This window comes from Phoxinus phoxinus, assembly GCF_949152265.1.
Source record: "Phoxinus phoxinus genome assembly, chromosome: 12".
NCBI lineage: Eukaryota > Metazoa > Chordata > Actinopteri > Cypriniformes > Leuciscidae > Phoxinus > Phoxinus phoxinus.
Genome location: NC_136887.1, coordinates 19,803,130 through 19,823,460, shown reverse-complemented (window position 1 = coordinate 19,823,460; position 20,331 = coordinate 19,803,130). Strand labels below are relative to the sequence as shown.

Sequence of the window (20,331 nt, the reverse complement as noted above, 5' to 3'; positions counted from 1 at the left end):
CCCACCATCGGCTCTTCTCCACGCAGCCAGTCAAAGTGAAACGCAAAAAAAGCTTCAACCTATCACGCAAGTTCCCGTTTTACAAGAGCAAGGAGAATATAGTGCAGGAGTTGGTGGAGACCGAACGTGAGTATGAGCGTGTGACAAGGGCTCTGATGCTGTCCTTCATGCTTCATCCTGTCACTGTCACTCACCCTGGAGATGGCTTCTGATTGGCTCTGTGAGAAAACAGAGCCAATCGGGGCCTCTCTGGCCTTTGTCTTGCTCTGAGGGGGACCTCAGCACTTCTCACAGGTGTGAGGCTGCACTAACACTCAAATGCTGTGCTCAAACATCAATCTTTGTCAGAGCTGTTTAGAACTGCTCCCTTCAGCATTTGGACTTAACATGTTGTTACCGATTACTCTGCATGGAAATCCCCTGTACTTAAATTACAATCGGACAACCCAGATTTTTCAGCGCACAGCAAGGTGATGTTAGTATTCCTTCATCCCTCGAGAGTGCAACATCTCTCTTCTACTAGCCTCTCACTAACCTCTTTCTTCTTCCTTTCTGCTCTCTCTCTTTGTTCTTGCTTTCACCTGTCGGGACGCTCAGGACTTCCCAGGGTTAAGCGATGACTTTTATGGATCAAAGAGTTTGAGTAAGTGTGTGGTTCCTTTTGTCAAGCAGCTGTTCCCTAAGCTAACTGAACCGGCTGTGCCACACACCACACACACTTTATTCTTTCTTTCTGTTCCTCCCTCTCTCTTTCTCACTCAATCTCCTCTCTGCCTTAAGATTCATCAGCCACTTTTTGAAAGTCAGTGTTAATTGCCATTCGCCACTCATTTTAGTGACGCATTTCCAAGTGAAACAGGATGTTTAGCAACTAAAAATGTAGGGCTTGATTGTATCAATTGAGTATTGATTAGAAGGTGAAAAGTGTGTGTAATAGGGCCAGACTTAATGTGAGTTTGATGATTAATAAATAAATGCTTTAATAGGTATTATCTATTGGTTAACATAATCTAACGATCTGTATGGCTTAAGTGATATCAGTGTAAAAATAAACTTTTGAAATTACATTTTGAAAGATTACAAAGACATTTTTATTTAAGATAACTTATTGAAAAATCACACACAATAAGGAATGTGCAATAGTGAAGTAAATTCAAGTAAGATACATTTTGATTTCATGTTGAGTTGACGCATAAACGCATAAATCATTCACACACAAATATTCTTAATTCAAAGATCTGTTTACCATATGATACACTAAAGAGAGAGTGAATCAATGGCAGACCTCTTCAGGACCCATAGTGTCTTCAGAACCAGCTCATACTGGGCAGGATGAGTCCATGTTTAATGTTTTAAGGATCCTAGCACTATCATGTTGTCTCTGTATCTAAGGGATGTTTGTTATTTGATTCCTGTAAGGAACCCAATACTGGCTTGTTTACTTTAGCATGAGGAGCAGTATCACTGTCTGATGAACCGAACACTGGCAAGGTCATAGGAAATGCTCAGCACAGAATCTAAGATCACTGCGGTCGTAGGAAAAGGAAATACTTAATTTCCTATTGCTGCCTCATCCTACCATTTCCCTTCTAAGGAAACGGCAGCCATTTAAGTGCCCAAAAGTTCTCTGTTTGTTTTCCTCTCTTCACTCAGCCTTTTCTATTCTTGGCATGATGATACGGGAGGGTGGATAGTTTCATCCCGAGCTGTGTTTGATATAGTATTAATCTTACATATGGGTGAAAGTGTGCATTGTGCCATTTCTAAACCTCCCTCATCTTATATACACAGAGTGCTTGACATCCAACACCAGTGACAGTGAAAGCAGCTCTAGTAAGTGGCTCTAAACATTCATTAGCTTATGCTTTTCATTACTTCCTGCATTAAATCTCTCCCAATATAGTCTGCCAAGGTGCAGCATTCTATTTGATCAGTGTCATGCTGTTAACCATTTAATGCTTGGACAAAAAAAAACTAATTCATAGATACCTTAGTGTTTCATATGGATCATTTTGTCATTTCTCATTATGCAGAGGGTCAGGAAGACACAATTCTATCGTATGAGCCAGTGATTCGACAGGAGAGTAAGTATTCATAAACTACATTCTGCACTCTTTTTTTAAGTTAATTTATAATATTTGAAATGGTTCTAAATTAGTTATTTCCCAAACTCTCTCTGACCCTTAATTCTGGTTTAAGACATGCTTTTTTTGAGGCGGTAAATAATAGCACAAAATAACTAATAAATTGACTAGCACCAATGTTGTTTTCGTCAACGATGACGATAACGCAATTATTTCGTTGACGCACCTTTTTTTTAATGACGATAACGTTACGATGACTAGCTAAAAATGGCTCCAAGGTGACTAAAACATGACGAGACGTTTTCTAGTTTTCGTTGACGAGACGAGATGGAACGAAAATGATTAAGTCTGACGTTCACAATGCATGTCATTTCTGCCTATAAATACGATCATTTTGACATCTGTACAATGTACGATCAATAATGAAAAAAATCCCATAATGTACGATAATTTCAGAATTGCCCGCAAATTAGTTAAAATCTCCCGGAATCTAGATCGAGCGAGCAAGAGTGCGCATGTGTAGCGCGCGCACAGCAGAGAAAGGGAGCAAGAGACCATGCGTGTGTGTGCTAGTGTGCGTGTGTGCCTCACGAAGCGCATGTAAGGACCCAACCAATCGAATTATTCAGAAAGTCTAGTTTATTATGCAAAGGTTTTAAGGTTAACTGTTGTTTTATGAATTGCAACACTTGCTGCAACCTGTCAAACCTAAGCCCATTTCCAATACTTTTTAACCTAAATTAATTTGTTGAAGACTACTTTTTTTTTTCTTTTTTTCTTTTTTTAAACTAAAATTGACTAAAACCTTTTTGTGTTTTCGTCGACTAAAACTTGACTAAAACTATCAAGTTTATAAGTGACTAAAATGTGACTAAAACTAAAAAGCATTTTCGTCAAAAAGACTAAGACTAAAACTAAAAGGGCTGCCAAAAACAACACTGACTAGCACAAACCTATTAAATTTTAATACTCTACTGCCATAAGTTTTGTCTGAAAGGGAAACTCCTACAAATACATATGCAATAAGGTCAGCCGCAAAAAGAACTGTCCACACTTTTTTTAACGCACATTTTTCACTGCGTGTCTTTAGTAAATCCTGACAGTAGTTTTTTAACGCCAAAACAGGGTTTGCGCTGGTGCAAGCTGTTGGTGAATCTGGCCCTTACTGTATTTGTTATGGCAGTAACAAGAAGTATATGTGCCATAGTTTAAACTATCTTTCATTAGGGTGGTGGGCCAAGGTTTTTAATAAACAATAGGTGATATGGAAATGTGTACGTCATTGTTAATGTGATCGATTTCTGAATGACTCATGTTTACTTTGTAGTTTAGTTTTCATAAAGGGTCTGGGGGGCCTGAGGAAGGGAGCTTTATGTACATAGTGCATAGAACACTTGTTTTTAAAAAGAGAAGGGAAAATCCTGCTTTTCTATGACATGTCCTCCATAAAGCCAAGATTTTTTGACCAACATTGATTTGGCTTTCCTTTCAGTCCATTACACAAGGCCTGTGATTATCCTTGGTCCAATGAAGGACAGAGTAAACGATGACTTGATCTCGGAGTTTCCTCACAAGTTTGGATCCTGTGTTCCACGTGAGTGTAATAAGAAAAGGCCACAGCGGCTACATGCAAAACATCTTTATCATTAAATGTTTTGGCAATACTTGTAAAAGTAAAGTAAAACATATGCACGATTCCTCAGATACAACTCGTCCTCGGCGAGAGAATGAGATGGACGGGCAGGACTACCACTTTGTGGCTTCAAGGGAGCAAATGGAGAAGGACATTCAGGACAACAAATTTATAGAGGCCGGCCAGTTCAATGAGAATCTGTACGGAACAAGCATCCTGTCTGTCCGGGCAGTGGCTGAAAGGGTCAGTGACTCCCTAGTGTAAACATGCCAGAAGATCTGAACTCCTGTTTAATCCTTAAATATTTTCCCTGTGGCAATCATTGTGTGCAGTGAAAGTGTGACACAGGATGAAAGGGTTTCTTTAATCCTCTTGTAGGGGAAACACTGTATCCTGGATGTGTCTGGGAACGCCATAAAGCGACTGCAGCAAGCACAGCTCTATCCAATCGCCATTTTCATCAAGCCAAAATCTGTGGAGGCCCTAATGTAAGTGTAACATTTTGTATTCAGAAATGACATTAAATGGATCAAAAGTTATAATATATTTATAATTAGGGATGCACCAAAATTTTAGTTTTAAGCCAAAATGGTTTTGAAGGGCCTTAATAATTGACCGAATCAGTGGCATTTCATTAGAAATTTTTTGATGCCGCATTTTGTCTGTTCAGCGTCTGTTTCATGCATACAATGTGGATAAACTACAACAGTTTAACGTGTTAGCTGTGTGGACTCGTGTTGGGTTGACAATTTTAATCAATACTGATATTGATTCTTAAAACTCAAGATCGATCTTTTAGTTGATGCTATTTTCTTTTGATGCATGAACAAAACTTCACTAAACATTTATAGCGCCTGCCATCCAATAATTGCAAGCTTTGTACTTAGTTTAAATATGAAACAAAAGTTTCAAATTTCAAGGTTTTAACACACACAAAAAATTGTTTTGGCACTCTTTAACACGGCGTAACGAAACTACTCGCTGTAGTTTAAGCGGCATTCTCAAGCACACATAAACCGATCATCTCTTGCTCTTTCTTTACTACTAGTTACAGCACTAAATAAACATCAGAAGGTATGTAGAAAGATGCAGATTTAGATTGACTTACTGAAATGTATCATGTAATCTCAATGTGTTTACAAATAAAGCACACAATATGTTCCGTAATGTTACATTTTACCTCAAGAAAGCCATTCAGGGGCCGTTTAGCCTACACACACTTTTCCGTTGTTAGTTATTAAAACGGTGTTATGCGATAGACGAACGCAAAATAATAATTTTTCCGCTTTTAGTACATAGTTGTCGAGTGAATGTAGCCTCAATGTCCATATCTCGTTAGTTAGCATGAAAAAATAAATCCAGAGAGCAGCATTTTGTTAAATATATGCACTGTATTACATATTCATCATATGTTTACTTAACCTGTTAGTGATGTGTTCATTATTTAATGCACATTTGAATAAACCTGTCTTGAAAGCAAATAATTACAGCCACTGTTTACACACCACACAAGTCGGGCAATGTCAGGCCGTTTTTAAACACGTCAGTCGGCTTAGTTTTTTCGGTGTGGCTCTAGTCCAGGGATGGGCAACTTCAGTCCTGGAGGGCCACTGTCCTGCAGAGTTTAGCTCCAACCCTAATTAAACACACCTGAACAAGCTAATCAATGTTTTCAGGATTACTAGAAAAGAGTTTTTGTCAGGGTTGAAGCTAAACTCTGTAGGACAGTGGCCCTCCAGGACCGAAGTTGAACATCCCTGCTCTAGTCAGAAGCTGCCTGGGTTTTTTGGGCCGAGCATGTTGAAATTGTGTCAGGCTATCGGTTAAAGAGAAGAACTCTTGATTGGCTGTTCAGCTTAGTGAACGAGAATAAAAGCGAAAGCGAGCATAGAAATCTTACCTGAGCATTCGAATGCACGAATATTTTTATAATAACATGAGTCTACTGGAATTAAGAAAGTGATCAGCGTGATTGATATTCAAAAAGGAAAGCAAGCGCTGGTTTGTTTGCGGTTTGGTAGGCCTTTTGGTGTTCAAGCGCAGCTTTTTGGCCGAGATGCAGCCGTCGAGAGGTGACAACACAGTTGGCTTTCGCCACCAGTAGATCTCAGAATCAGGAGAAATGTTTGTTACATTTGCGAGTTTGTTTTATTCAAGTTTTGAATGTGAAATAAATTTGGTTAATTGATTATTAAATATACTTTCATTTTCTGAATTAAAAAGTCTAATATTAATAGTTATATATGTTAATATTAACATACAAAAAAATATATTTTAAAATAATTAAAAAACTAGGCGGTTTTGGTTTTCGGCCAAGTTCATCCTGAATTTTCTGTTTTGGCCCAGAATTTTCATTTCAGTGCATCACTATTTATAATGTTAAAGAGATCTATACTGCAGTATGTGCTTATGTATTGTGAAATAAGAAATGCCCATCTTTGTGTTCAACAGGGAAATGAATAAGAGGCAGACATATGAGCAAGCCAATAAAGTCTTTGATAAGGCAGTGAAGCTTGAACAAGAATTTGGAGAGTTTTTCACAGGTAATTTTTTTTTTTTTTTTTCTCCTTACCACCATCATGTGATTTCTCTTAACTGTATTCAGGGGAAATCTTTTAGTCCAGCCCATGTTACTGTTTAACAAGAGTTACCAGTACAGTAGTATGATTATTGCTCTCTCTCTCTCTCTCTACAGCCATAGTCCAGGGTGACTCGCTAGACGAGATCTATAATAAAATCAAGCTGATCATAGAGGAGCAGTCAGGCCCTTACATCTGGATCCCATCCGCAGAGAAGCTCTGAGCTCGCTGACTCCATGGAGCCCTCCGCCTGACCCCCTACACCCACTTCCACCTGACACCTTTCCTTCCCTTTCACTGATATGTTTCATATCAAGTTTTAGTGTCATCATTATGTTACCCTCAAATGAAAAACGTCTTATCACCATTACTGTGACTGTGCACACCCCTGCATGAGTTTCTCAGCAATTCCATTCAAGATTGGAAATGCCATTCCTAAAGAAATTTTTTGTCATGTAAAACAAAAAAGGGAAACCTGAGCGAATCCTTTCATGGCTTTCGGATGGACCTGATGATGAGAATGTCTTAAAGCGAGAACGGGGAGCCGGAGATGGTGACACGAGTGGAAACCTTGTATATGTTCATTCGGTTTCATTGAAATAGACATTCGCGGATGCTGTGCGAGGTTTTCTACAAGGACTAGATACAGATCAAGCCTGTGATGGTACCGTCACTGCTCATATTTATAAGAGGAGAAACTTCAAAACTGACGGTGATCTTCAGTACTCACAAACCAGCTCGCTTTATTTGATCGGCTGCCTGGCCAATTTGTATGGCGACACGGTCGGAGACAGAACAAAATGGAAAACGGGGTTCGAGTCTATACATTTATATTACTGACATCACATGGAAAATAAAAATCCTACGGAGAGATTTTATTACATAATATGAAATGATACGGTACATATTTTACACTTCACTAGATTTGTCTACTTGGAGGGCTGTTAGATTTCATTTACTTGTCTTTGGGTTTTTGTGTTCTTTCTTTCTTGTGGTTTTAGCTGCTCTGTATTAAAGATGGGGGTAGAGAGGTGTAACTGGGCTCTCTGCAGAGCACCAAACTGCCTTACGATGAATAAACGCTTCTGTAAAATTCCTGTCAATCGTGGTGGGGAATGACACTATTCAACCGATCAGTGCTTAGCGGGAGACTCGATTTTATTGCTATTTGTGAGAGTTTCCCATCATCCTATTGGAGGCCTAACTTGTGAGTGCAATAGACTTAAGTGTCTTACCTCTGTGAAATCCTTTTTTGCAAATCTTTTTTGTCTTAAGCGAAATCCAATTTTGGCCGCCATTGGAGTTGTTGAAAAGCAGACAGCCCACTTGCACTTTCTCTGCCTTCCATGACTATATTCTCTTCAGACTGAACGGTAACAAGGTACTGTCCTGTTAGCTGCCCTGGATCGCAGCCTTAAAACGGGTAGAATCAAGACAATAATTGTATTGGATGTCCTTCTTGATATTAAAGCGTTAGTGAGGCCTGAAATTGACCGTTTTCCCCAGAACTCGACGATGGTTTGATTAAATCTGTTATTTGCTATGACACCTTTTAAACGTTTTTTTTTTCTTCTTTATTTCCGGGCTGATGTTTACTTCACTGTGTTGAGCCTTGTGCTGGGGCGAGCTTGGCGAGCTCAGGAATCTGATGGATAATTTTTTTTCTTTCTTTTTTTAAATGCAACAAAAGGGCCACAATCGTGTTGTGACCGTGTAGAGCAAGTATGAACTCAAAGGGATTTCCTCTCCTCTAACTAAACACCCAGACATGCTGATATATTATACTTGTGTATTCTAAATATTTAGTCCTTTTTTTTTTATTTGAAATACTTTGTAAGCACTATGTCTGTGGTTGCCCTTGGGTTCAGCTGGAGGAACGGAATCGTGATGGAATGGGACGGTGCTCAAGGATACATTAGTACAGTACTTCCTTCGATCTCTTCGCTCCCTCAAGAAGGCGCTTCTTTCTTTCTGTATTGAGAAGTCTGGATCCTGCGGAAAGCGAGGGATGTTCCTGGGCCCACTCTCACCCCCTGCCCCGCAGGCATTTTCTAAACAGGTGTGCTCACCTGCCAAGCGTCTCGAAATCAGCTGTCATACCTGTGTCAAAACCAGAGTTCAGGGAATAATCGAAGGGAACAGAGCCATTTATAAACTGCTTACAGACTGTTTTAATGGGTATGATAGCTGTAAAGTGTAAATATCCCCCCTCACTTGTGCTTCATGCATGTGTGATACAACTGGGACAAACATGTTTTATAAATCACAAATGTCAGGTAAGTAAACTTTGAATTTATTCTGAGATTAATTTCCATACAAATGTGCCGTAATGTTGGTATTTCTCTATAGAAAAAAATATCTACAGCTGCCTATCGGAACTTTTTTTTTAGCGAGTCGGGAATCAGCTTCCCTACAATACGGCCTGTCTACTTGTGATATCTTGTGGAAATTGTCTGAGTGTATAGATGAAAAACAAATGTAAAAATATATATAAAAAGACATGCGGACAGCAACCCGTAGAGTGATATTAAAGTAAACCAGGAGCATAAATTACTCATTTATCATAGATCTGGTCCTCCGAGGTGACTAGCAGAACAACGGCTGACCGTTCGCACCATTGATGCTGGTCAGCCGTGTTGGTGAAGCCCAAAGAATTTTAATTCATTGTACTATATTTCTAATGAAGTGGATTGAATCAGCAGCTCTGGCGTACTAATGAGCGTGAAATGGGGAGGGAAGGGGTCTGGTTTGTCTTTTTGAGTGATTATGAGTTGTTGATGTGACAGCACACCTGTGCAGTAAGTGCTTGCAAATATGAACCCTTTGATTGTACAGTAGTGTCCTCCCCATGATTACAGGTGGTTCAACCTATCAGGACACAAGGAAAACTGCTCTTTTATATCCTGGTCAGGAGGGAACACAGTCCTAGCTATTATTATTATTTTTTTGTTTAGTTTTATTTCTTTTTCTGGACTGGACAAGAGTTTATTTGTTTGGAAATAAACTATGTGACTCTGTTACGATTTCAATGCATGCATTTTTATTTGTTTTTGTATCGCAATGCAGATGTTTTGACTTGAACTAGTCAACCAAGGACAGCTCAAACAAATAACCGAATGACAGGTAATAAAATAATACTGCCAAATATATATATATATATATTTCAGATTAAATGAATACAAAAAATTATATTTTTTGAACATTTCATAACTGTGTGAACAAACCCTCAGATGCATTGTACATCTCTTAGCTTGTCAAAAACATGCACAGAAATTCACACTACATATTAAACACGTGCCGTTAGACCTGAGATCTCCATCTGCGACTGAAGCTGCCATCATTCATTCTTCAATAATGAGATTCTTCTTTGCTTTATCCAGCCTGTCCAACACCTCACTGTACAGACCCGCCATCTGGGGAGTCACATTTCATGTATTTTATTCACACCTTGCTGCATTTTCTTTTACTAACCCAACATGAACAAAAGGTTTTTAATGAATATTATCTTGTGAATTCCTGGAACTCGGATGCAGAATTATTGCCAACATTTAAACTCTACTAGCTGAACTAAACCTCCTTATTGTATGCTGCTCGAATTACCTACATAGCTGTAACTACTCCTGCTGCTCTAATTAAACCTCAGAATGAGGTGGGAAAAAAAGGAAAAACAGCTTGCACACCTGACTTGAGGCAAGAAGAATATGAAAATGACATCCGTCACCTTAGGTCGATTGCACAAACAGCTGTGGAGCGGCGTTACCTGAGTCTGATAGCTGTCCTGCAGGGAGCCCAGGTGCTGCAGGAAGCTCATTCCCAGCCCGCACCATCGCTCTGCCTCGGGGTACTGGGCCAGACTGTACAGCAGGATTCCCGTATTCCAGGCTCGGGTCAGCAGCCACAGGATCTCCAGCTCTGGAAAGTCCTCGGGCTGTGACGGTACAAATGGAGAAATCAGATATTTAAATTTAAACGCTAGCTGTAAAATTATATAATGCAACTTCATATTGATAGTGTCATGAAGGTCACACATTTAGGACTGAACCCTGATGCTTATGCAAGCTTTCTGCAACACTAGTCCAAGATAAAGGATACGGGCGATATTTTCAAATTAGCATCCAAATTGGCAGGAAGAGGCTGGTGAATGGAGCATCTGCTAACTGAGGCATAACTAAAAGCCCATTGACAGAAACAGGAGATTCTTTCAAAGATGGGGATAATTGCAGGGCTGAGCTGCAGCGGGTCGTGTGTGACGGACGGTTGCTGAGTCAACGTAACCAACTCACTGCAGTGGCTATGATGGAAAGAGCTTGCTCATAGTAGCCCCACACTTCCTCCAACACGCAGGGCTGCAACTCGGACACACCGCTCGGCAGGGTCAGCTGAATCAGGCTGTGTAAACAGTTACTGTGACACACACACAAATATGTATAAGGTGTGTGTCACATGAGGAACAATTTGATGTCTTTTGTTATCTATCAGTGTGGTAACATCATTGTGTAAGTAACAAACACTCGGCTAGTCTGACCTGCAGTGTGTGAGGTCGACCTGTGGTTGTTTTCTGTGTAGAGACAGGGTGATCCTCAGTGCCTTCTTGCACAGAATGGGGAAATGGGCTGGTGGTTCCATCGCCAAGGCTGTAGACACAAAGTACAGGACCATCAGAGCATCCTGTCGTACTCTACCCTTCCAAAGTTTGGGGTTGTCTTTTTTTTTTTTTTATGTTGTTGAAAGAAGTCTTGTATGCTCACCAAGGATGCATTTATTTGATCACACCACAGTAAAAAGTGTAATATTATTACAATTTAAAATAACTTTTTTCTATTTGAATATATTTAAAAATGTAATTTATTCCTGTGATGGTAAAGCTGAATTTTCAGCATCATTACTCCAGTCTTCAGTGTCACATGATCCTTCAGAAATCATTCTAATATGCTGATTTGATGCTCAAGAAAATTTTTGTGTTATCAATTTTATTGAAAACAGTTGTGCTGTATATTATTGTGGAAACTGATGCATTTTTTAGTATTCTTTTTTGATCAATTGAATGTATCCTTGCTAAATACAAGTATTAATCTCTTTCAAAAATGTTTTTATAAAAAACGTACAGACCCCAAACTTTTGAAAGGTTTATTTACATGCAGTCAGAATTTCACCGCCCATAAATGATTGAAATATGTAATTCTTTAAAATGGGGGTAATGATTGGAGAAGCTGACCTGCGATCATTTCTAACAGCTTGGGCTCAATGTGATCCAGCTCCAAAACTGATTCGAGCACGCTGTCAAGCTTGGCATCATTTAATTTGGCCCGGGCTTCAAACTCATAGAGCAGCAATAATGTGTCTGTTTTGTCTTTAGGGGAAGTGCCTAATTGAGGAAAGACAGTACCAAAATTCTTACAATCCTTGTTATTCTGGAAAAACGGGGTATAACTTACTTCTGCATTTGTAAAAGAAGAAGAATAGTATATGTGACACCTGATGCTCTGATGGTCATCCAGATCTCTTTACAGAGCTGGATGTGCTCTAGAGTCTGGGTCAGCAGCTCAGTCTGAAAGCACAGCAGATATTATACACTGCGCCCTCTGCTGGTTAGTCGTGGTAACAATCAGAGAACATAAATGCTTTTCAACCTTTTTAATTCCAACCTTGCTTGAAATGAGCTTTGTTTTTATTAACAAAATCTAGGGCTGTCAATATGTTATTTTTGTAAATGTTTTGTTTTGTAATAATATTGTTTTTTATGTACATATTAAATGTTATATAAAAATTATATTTTAATTTTGCAGCCCCCTCGACACACATCCAAGACACACATCTAAAGATCATTATTTTTTTTACATTAAAATCAGCTACAGCAAGATATTTCTTATTTTAATTCCCCAACTCTTATCTTTGAAGAATCAGATAAAAGGACAAAAGGGAGCCTAATTTTAAAAGTGTGATTTATATACCTGGAAAAATCCCTTATTATCCTGTATGTCACGAAAATTCATTGGTTAAAAAGAGAGGGAACCACCTTGAAGAATATTCAGCTCCTAAAAGCTCCTTACATTTAATTGATAGAAAACAGGTCCTTTAAATACTGTTGTGGACAATGGGGGCCCAAGTGGAGGGATCGTAGCAATCTTAGAATTTCACTAAGAAACTTCCAAACCCTTTATATTATTGTGCATTTAAACATACAACTTCAGTCCACGTTCTGAATTTGTGTAGTGTCAAGTTTCATACTTCATTCTTCATCATGTCCATAGAAAGCAAGCAAAACGCCTCTTACCTACTGGTTAATGTTTAGTCAGGTGAAAATGAATGTGTGATCCACCTGTTGCTCAGTGTGATCCGAGCTCCTGCAGATCTCCAGAGAGGCAGCCGCAGCCATCAGCAGACACGTCTTCTGCCCCATCAACACAGCGCGGTCTGGGACGCACAGCTGTGACAGCTGCCCAGCCAGACAGCACATCAGACATCTCATGTGGATTCATTTTAGATGATTATAAACTAGCCTAAAAGAAACTGTACTTGAACTTACCTGGAAGGAGAGAAGAAAGAAATCCCTCATCCTCATAGGACTGTGCTCACACTGCAGGGCTGAGTTCCACGCTGAGTTATTAAGACAAAACATACACACAGCCAATCAAACAGAACCACCAAATAGTTATATGTGTCTCAACAGTAAGAGGTTTAAGAATAAGCACCAATTCTCCTGAACCAGTTGGCCTCTTCTGCTCCCTGGCCTTGAATACGGCTGATTTGTGATACTTTTTGTAGAGCTGTAAATGCAATACGCATACATCAATGCAGAGAAACATAACAGTGTAATGAAAGATTAGGGTTAAACGTACCTGTCTTTAGGTACGACAAGAGGGTGTCCAAGTTGGCATTCCTGTTTTAATAATAGATAAAAGTGTGACATAGATACGCAGCTTTTGCTGAATGTCAGAATTCTGCACCATTGATCTACTAACCTGTTTTCCTCACTAATGTTTTCCATTGTTGAAAGAACAAGTCGTACTAAACACCTAGGTGAGAAAGATAAAGAAATGATGTTTCTGTACACTGATGTAAGTATTATGTGCTAAAGCTCACAGTGAATGTGTGACTGACCTCAAGGCAGTGAGGATTTGAGCAACATCTTGTGAGTGTTCACACACACACTCTAGGGCTTTGATGGCTGTTTCCTGCTGCTCGTGCTGTGGTGAAAAATCACTGCTGAAGTACATCCGAGGTACTAACAATTATGTGGCATATTAACCTCTCCAAATGCACAGTGACTGCTGCCTTGAACCATTATTGTGGAGGAATATACAGAATAGTAAGAGAACAGTCACATGCCAACCTCAAGGGCGATCTGCGCTGCCAGGCTGAGGAGGTTTGCTGCAGCGTTCTCGGTCACTAGCAGTCTGTCCTCACTGGTGACTGGAGTCTGAGCCAGAGCGCCTATCTCTCTCAGAGACGCAGCAGCTTATTCACACACATTCAAGACAGACATTCATATCAAAAGTTCTGTTATTAAAAAGTCAATTTATAGTGATTTCTGGGGGTGATTTCTATGTGTACACTACTGTTACAAAAGGGATTTATTTTCTTTTATTGTTTTCTATTTGATTATATTTTAAAATTTGATTTATTCCTGTGATGCAAAGCTGAATTTTCAGCATCATTGCTCCAGTGTTTAGTGTCACATGATCCTTCAGAAATCATTCTAATATGATGACTTGGCGGTCAAGAAACATTTCTTATTATTATCAAAATAGTTGTATTATTAGTCTTATTATTATGTTCAAAAAAGTTGTCCTGCTTCATATATTTTTTTGAAACCATGATAAAAAAAAAGTGGGTTCTTTGATGAATTCAAAAGGACAGTATTTATTTAAAATATAAATATATAACATTATATGTCTTATATACTGTCTTTTAAAAAATAAAAACTTTTGAACAGTAGCGTATGTAAGGTACAAGTCCTTGGAGTTAATATATTTAAATGGTTATATATATATACGCAAAAAATAAAAATAATAATATATATTACAAATAAAAATACATTGAGACTCCTGAGACACACATATTAATTTTCCTCATCTCCATTACCTTTCTCTGCATTGTTCATCATGACAGCGATCTTGTAGATGTTGAACTGTGTAAAAATGTTGTTTGGATCAATCCTTGCTGCCTCTTCTACAGCCTCTTTTGCCTTCAAAAAGATTTTAATAATATGCAAAATTTTACAACAAACATAGTAAAAGTGCTGTACATAAACTTGTGTGCATGTAATGAGATGTCCTTCATTATTTTGCCAACTACCTTGTCAAGTTGTTGCAGGTTCAGGAAACAGGAGGTTCGGTTTCTTTGCAGTTTAGCGAGGTTGTGATCCAACTCGCCTGCTTTGTAGAAACTCAGTGAGTAGTTATACCACTCCAGAGCTTCAGAATAATTATTGGCCTATGGAAGAAGACAACAAACATGACAGAAATCACAACTACTTGATCATGGTGGAAACACAGTACTATCCCTCTTATTTCGCAGTAAGCTATTTTCTTTGAATGTGCGAGACTTCCGGTTCATTAGCTGCTAACTACAAGACCAACAAAACGCAGTACACGGCAAAACTATTTGCGCTATGAACCAGTGTGTTTATAATAATGATAATAAATTAAAATAATATGATAACAAATAGTTTGCGATATAAAGATATATATTGCGTTTTCACAAAAATATTAAGCAGCACAACTGTTTTCATCAGTTATGATAATAAGAACTGCAGCCTTGGTGAGCATAAAGACTTCTTTCAAAAGCATTTTTTTTTTAAATGCATGGACCCCTAAATAGAGATAATAGTACTCTGATTGGTAGTTATTTAAAAAGAGCTATGCAGAGGGAGAGGGGAGGTGTACACATTAAACGTAAAACTTTATGTAATACTTCAAAGTTTTTGGAAGCTCTATCCCACAGCAGAAGGTGGAGAGATGATAGAGTCTGTGGTGCTAGTTGTTTTCCAGTGTAATGTCCTAAAAACAGTAAGTAAACACACAACTCAGTTAGAATCGTTTAATAAAACAACATGAAACACATTCTTGATGACAAAAATAGAATGAAAACTACTCAGTTACTTCACTGGGTAAAAAAAAGTTTTGAGTACCAGTGATAGCATCCTCGATCTTCTGCTTGGCCAGCAGCTCTTTGTCCCGCTGCAGCAGCAGCTCTATATGCATGAGCAGAGCAGAGCCCAGTTCAGGAGACGACTCAAAGTGCTGACACACCCTCTTCAGGAAGTCAAAGGCCAGAGGCTCCCTGAAACAACAACATGTTAAATTTGAAGCACAGGTTTCAAGAAGATGATTTTTTGGTGCCTGTTTAGAAAGACGAGAGACCATACCTGTTCTCGTTCACAAGCAGTTTTACTGTGCTCAAGCACACTTCCAGAGGAACCTCACAGTCCAGTAGCTCGGACAACCCTGACAGGACGTGGGAAAAGGAAGGGAAACATTTGTGGGGTGGAAAAATACTATCCACAAACTGATTTCAGCAGTGTAACTGGGCTCACCAGATTTTACGGCATCATCTGGGCTACAGCTTTTCACTAAGATACGAATCTTCAGGTAGAGGCCTGACAACTGCATATGCTCCTGAAAAAAAGAAAGAAAAACAGTATGGTGTGTGCTACAGCCAAATCTGGTGTACTTTGACACTGGTTGCACTAGAATAGAAATGCTTTACCTTATTAGCCAAGCTCACAGCATGAATAGCTTTCTCCAGGTACTTCTGACAGTCCCACTCCAAATAAACTGTTGCAAGTAGTCTCAAGACTTTAGCCTGGAGGAATGGGAAATAAGATTACAATGCATTCAGTTAATGCAAAAAAAGACCACACTGAACATTTCTATTTAAATATGAAATAAACAGACAGTTGTAGGATATGGACATTAAATGTGAATGTTTGTGAATGTTTTTTTTACTCATTTATTATGCTGATAAAATAATTTGTAATGTGAAAAAATTATTACATTTTTCTAAATGCAACATTTTCATTAGTGGTCTCAGATCTTTTGACCCCACAGTATATCGGTTTTGACTTATATTTCTTACTTGGATTTCTGATCCTGGTGAGTATTTCACATTCATCTTGCCAATATCATAACTTTGGCTGAAATGGATAATAAGTATATATGTTAAGTGGAAAATCTTACAAAACAAGGAAACATTTCTTAATGGTAGGGCTGTAAAATTAATCCCATCTAACATAAAAGTTTGTGTATAAAAGTGAAGTACACTACTTCAATGACATGAATACTAATTATATTGTAGTATTACAAAAGTTTTTAAAGTAATTAATACTTTTATTCAGCAAGGATGTATTAAATGTATCATGTGACAGTACAGATATTTATATTGAACAAAAGGTTTCTATTTCAAATAAATGCTGTTCTTTTGCACTTTCTATTAATAAAAACACATGTATCAGTTTCCACAAAAATATTAAGCAACACAACAGTTTTTAACATTGATAATAAAAAGAAATCGGCATAGTAGGATTTCTGAACGATCATGTGACAGTGAAGACTGTCAGCTGAAAATTCAGGCTTGCCATCACAGGAGTTATTTTAAATTGTAATAACATTTTACAATATTACTCTGTTTTTACTGTATTTTTTATTCTGTTACTATATAACTATACTATATTTCTTTACAAAATATTTAAAAATCATACCAATCCCAAACTTTTGAACGATAATGTATATTAGACATCCCTACCTGAGCCAAAATGTGCTCTCTTCATGCTTTCCCTGACTGTAAGTGACAACCCCAAAGTTGTAACAGATAAGAGAGAGATTTCCAGTCTAAAGGAGATTTCACACAAAAAAAATGTATTTCCTTTTTATAGTCTGTATTTTCTAAATCTCTCTCTCTCAAATCAGAATAAACCAATGACACCACTAAATATGCTGACGACAAGTTTGTTCACCTCTTTAGGGAGACGGAGAAGCATTTCTTTACATCGCTGCATGCATGACACTGCCTCCTGATGTTGCTCCTGAGAAACTGCCTATACAGAATACACACAAGATAACTTAAAATTGAGGGGGGGGGAAAGTCCTTAATTTTTTTAGGAAAAAAAGGGGAAAAAATGCTCTTAACTCTCTCAAAGAAAAAATATATGCATATTAATTTTAGGCTTTGTTAATTTTAGGCTTCGTAGTCACTGCACATGCTAAGCAGTTCTGCTCACAGATTCAGCTTGATAAGACAAAATCCGCAGCAAGTCTTTCTCTATGTCTCCCTTTGGTGTGTTTATATCTTCTGCACAATCTCCATGGGAAGTTAGTCTGCTGTAAAGAGTCTCCAGGCTCTGTGAAAGTAGCATATTCTTTGTTTCTTGTAAATTACAGTCACTAAGAATTTGAATAACATTACTAGTATTTTTAATGTTCCAATATCCAATTACTCTATCTTTGTTTAAATTCTTGATTTTTTTCTATGCCTTCATACGTACATTGACAGCCATGCTCAAAAAAACATCAGCAAGTTTGGGTTGTTTACAATCAAGCCATGTTCTCCCTGTTTTACTGGCCATCTGAGGAACAGAAATTTCAGTGTTTTAGTGATATACAATAAAATAAGACAAGAACATGCGCAAATTATGGAAGTTAACAAATCTACAGTGCCTTAACATGAACCCCTTCATCAATCACTGTCTTATGTATGAATGTTAAATTAGTATAGGCTAAACAAATAGAACAGCTGGAACAAGTGAGAGACTAACCAGTATCAGCTTGCGAACAAAAGTCTCGGATGGGTTATTAGGCCCGCATAAATGCAGAAGTCTGCATGCCACATGACGCACTGAAACATGAGTTTGTAGTGTATCAAACATCTGTGAAAACATCTGGGGATACACTTAAAACTTTCTTTTGTTAGTATATTACGAAATAAATAGTGACAGAAAACAGACAAGACAGAAAGACTGACTGACAACCAGATCCATTAATAGACAAACAGAAAGATAGACTACTGAGAGACAGACAGAAAGACCTTTGGCCTTTTGCTCTTCTGTAATAGTTGAGCCAACACGTTTGGTCACAGCCCAGTTCCACAACTGTATGGCGATTTCCTCCAACTACAAAAAATTATACATTTTTTAATTCAATATCTAAGTATAATCACCAGATGGAAGCTATTTGTTAACATAAAAAGAAGAAAAATGTTACAGTATGTCGAGATTGAAAATTAAGACGTGATAGTGACATAAGACATAAAAAACACACACAAAAAAAACACATGATCTTTAAGGGCTTCCGTAGATTTTAACTGCGGTTGGCATACCTGCGAATCCTGTAACGTTAGTTGTGCTGCGCCATCTAGAGTTAATATTTCTTTGAAGAGCGCCTCAATCACCTCATCTAAATTTGAATCGACCTGTCTGTGGAGAAGCTTCTCTGACAGACCTGTGAAAGAAGACAGTCAACCTCCAAACACGAAACAGCTTCTGTGTTAAATCACTTCATGGCAAGGTAAACTGAAATAATTCAAACAGATTATACTAAAATGACTAATAATATCCATAAGAGATTCATTATTTTGTTTTAACCTGCATCATAGCTTATCCCTGACGTAAGTTAGATAACTACCACATATCTTCATATTACCACAAAATATAGGCTATTCTTACTTTTTACATTGACTGCAAACTGCTCCATATTACTGTTCGTTTTGTGTATTTTAATACACAAGTAGAGTAACGTAATTTAAATTATATTGTGTCAGTATTTCTGTGTGACCGTGACAGAAAAGCTCCTCTCGCGACCGTCGTCCACCGCCAAAACGCGCGCGCTGCACTCCGAATGTAATACTGCTGTGTGGCCACAAGGTGGTGTCTCACACACGGTTATATATAATTCACCTCTCCTTCAAATATTTCATATTCAGATTTAAGCAGCTTTATGGGCGTGGTAAATCAAAGCTTATCATTGCTACAACAATAAAGCTAATTAGTAACATCGTAGGTTACAATTTGCTCTGTGCAAAAGATCAAATAAATATAAAAATAATATAAAATGAAATATCCCAAAGGACAGATGTAAGTAGCCTAATTATTTCAGGTAACTGAAGAACTACGGTTTTCAAGCGTACATGCTGCTATAGCCTATATTTAGAATTCTCAACTCTGTCCTTGTTGAAAGGTTTGAACCTTATGGTATAATAGCATTGTTTAAGCATGATATCCATCACCTTGTGGTATTAGAACCTCATTCACCCCAAAGAAAGCATGCGTTGATGATAATGCTGGGGTTTTTGTTTTAACAGGGGAGGTCATTGTTGAGCTGAAGGAAAGAGCTCAAGCTGCGTACACAGAATCGGTTGTGAAGTCTCTTATTGTGTTCACTGCACTAGATTCAAAAATAAGATGTCTTAAAAGCCCACTCCTCTCAGTGTGCGGCTTCCAGCAATTGTTTCTGCCTGAGTCTTATCTAGCCACCGCGCTGGCCTGAGGGAAATGTGTGATCAGTTCAGAGGGCTTGATTGCACAGGAGAAAGAAAAAACAAACATGATTCTTGTGACAAGTGGTCAGAGAGATGTACAAATATTTCCTGAAGTCAGCTAGGCCTACATAAATAATATTAAAATAACAGACATTTATACATTTGTGCCAGATTTAAAAATAGTTCTACGTTGGTAGAAAATTCACTAGTTGCTAGATAAACATTGTTTTGTAGTAGATTCAAGAGATACCTATATCAGATCTCTGCTGCCAAACCAGGAAACATCACCAGAAATGTCTTGGTTAAAGGATTTTCCTCAAAAAAGTACTGTTGTATAAGATTTTAAGCTTCTTTATAAAACAAAAATACAGGCATTTTTAATTATATAATAACTAATTATTAATTTATTTATAGAATAATGCAGAATACAATTATTTATTAAATATAAATGGCATCAAATATATAAACCTCATCAAAATAGGTTGAGATGACTAAAACCTGAACATTAACAGCCACCTTCACTTTGAGTCACAAAAGTAACCGTAAACTGTTATCAGTGACC

At 38.0% G+C, this 20,331-nt stretch overlaps 3 protein-coding genes across 5 annotated transcripts in view; 2 read left to right on the top strand and 1 right to left on the bottom strand.

The window, feature by feature from the left end:
- dlg3 (discs, large homolog 3) overlaps window positions 1–7,858 on the top strand; it is a 96,652-nt gene extending 88,794 nt beyond the window's left edge. For all 3 annotated transcript variants that reach the window (XM_079630331.1, XM_079630330.1, XM_079630332.1), the window contains 8 exons: window positions 27–126; window positions 1,792–1,833; window positions 2,034–2,084; window positions 3,577–3,678; window positions 3,788–3,960; window positions 4,096–4,205; window positions 6,169–6,260; window positions 6,413–7,858. In XM_079630331.1, coding sequence (XP_079486457.1) covers window positions 27–126; window positions 1,792–1,833; window positions 2,034–2,084; window positions 3,577–3,678; window positions 3,788–3,960; window positions 4,096–4,205; window positions 6,169–6,260; window positions 6,413–6,519 — 777 coding nt within the window. In that variant the 3' untranslated portion in view covers window positions 6,520–7,858. The remainder of the gene's footprint in view (window positions 1–26; window positions 127–1,791; window positions 1,834–2,033; window positions 2,085–3,576; window positions 3,679–3,787; window positions 3,961–4,095; window positions 4,206–6,168; window positions 6,261–6,412) is intronic.
- A 1,611-nt stretch (window positions 7,859–9,469) lies between these two features.
- On the bottom strand, window positions 9,470–19,112 carry tex11 (testis expressed 11). Its single transcript, XM_079630340.1, has 29 exons — window positions 18,958–19,112; window positions 18,612–18,733; window positions 18,321–18,405; window positions 18,052–18,131; window positions 17,782–17,862; window positions 17,518–17,637; window positions 17,254–17,334; window positions 17,043–17,128; window positions 16,377–16,434; window positions 16,008–16,103; window positions 15,835–15,916; window positions 15,667–15,745; window positions 15,430–15,581; window positions 15,213–15,298; window positions 14,595–14,732; window positions 14,382–14,484; window positions 13,630–13,754; window positions 13,398–13,483; window positions 13,259–13,312; window positions 13,136–13,176; window positions 12,989–13,063; window positions 12,823–12,893; window positions 12,616–12,732; window positions 11,772–11,844; window positions 11,512–11,661; window positions 10,822–10,930; window positions 10,580–10,700; window positions 10,057–10,224; window positions 9,470–9,709 (listed from the first exon to the last, which is right to left on the bottom strand). Exons 1-29 carry the CDS (start codon window positions 18,983–18,985, stop codon window positions 9,638–9,640), a joined length of 2,739 nt encoding a protein of 912 aa, XP_079486466.1. The 5' UTR covers window positions 18,986–19,112; the 3' UTR covers window positions 9,470–9,637.
- kdrl (kinase insert domain receptor like) overlaps window positions 18,768–20,331 on the top strand; it is a 47,621-nt gene continuing 46,057 nt past the window's right edge. The window contains exon 1 of the mRNA XM_079630329.1: window positions 18,768–18,799. The gene's annotated coding sequence lies outside the window, so the exon portion shown is untranslated. The remainder of the gene's footprint in view (window positions 18,800–20,331) is intronic.

What these genes read in the sequence shown, in the direction of transcription:
- tex11 (XM_079630340.1), bottom strand. Translation starts at nt 18,985, where the DNA reads ATGGAGCAGTTTGCAGTCAATGTAAAAA. An exon ending in CTGTGAGCTTGGCTAATAAG is followed by an intron (nt 15,917 to 16,007) that starts GTAAAGCATTTC and finishes TCTTTTTTTCAG; the next exon opens with GAGCATATGCAGTTGTCAGG. An exon ending in AACATTAGTGAGGAAAACAG is followed by an intron (nt 13,177 to 13,258) that starts GTTAGTAGATCA and finishes TTATTAAAACAG; the next exon opens with GAATGCCAACTTGGACACCC.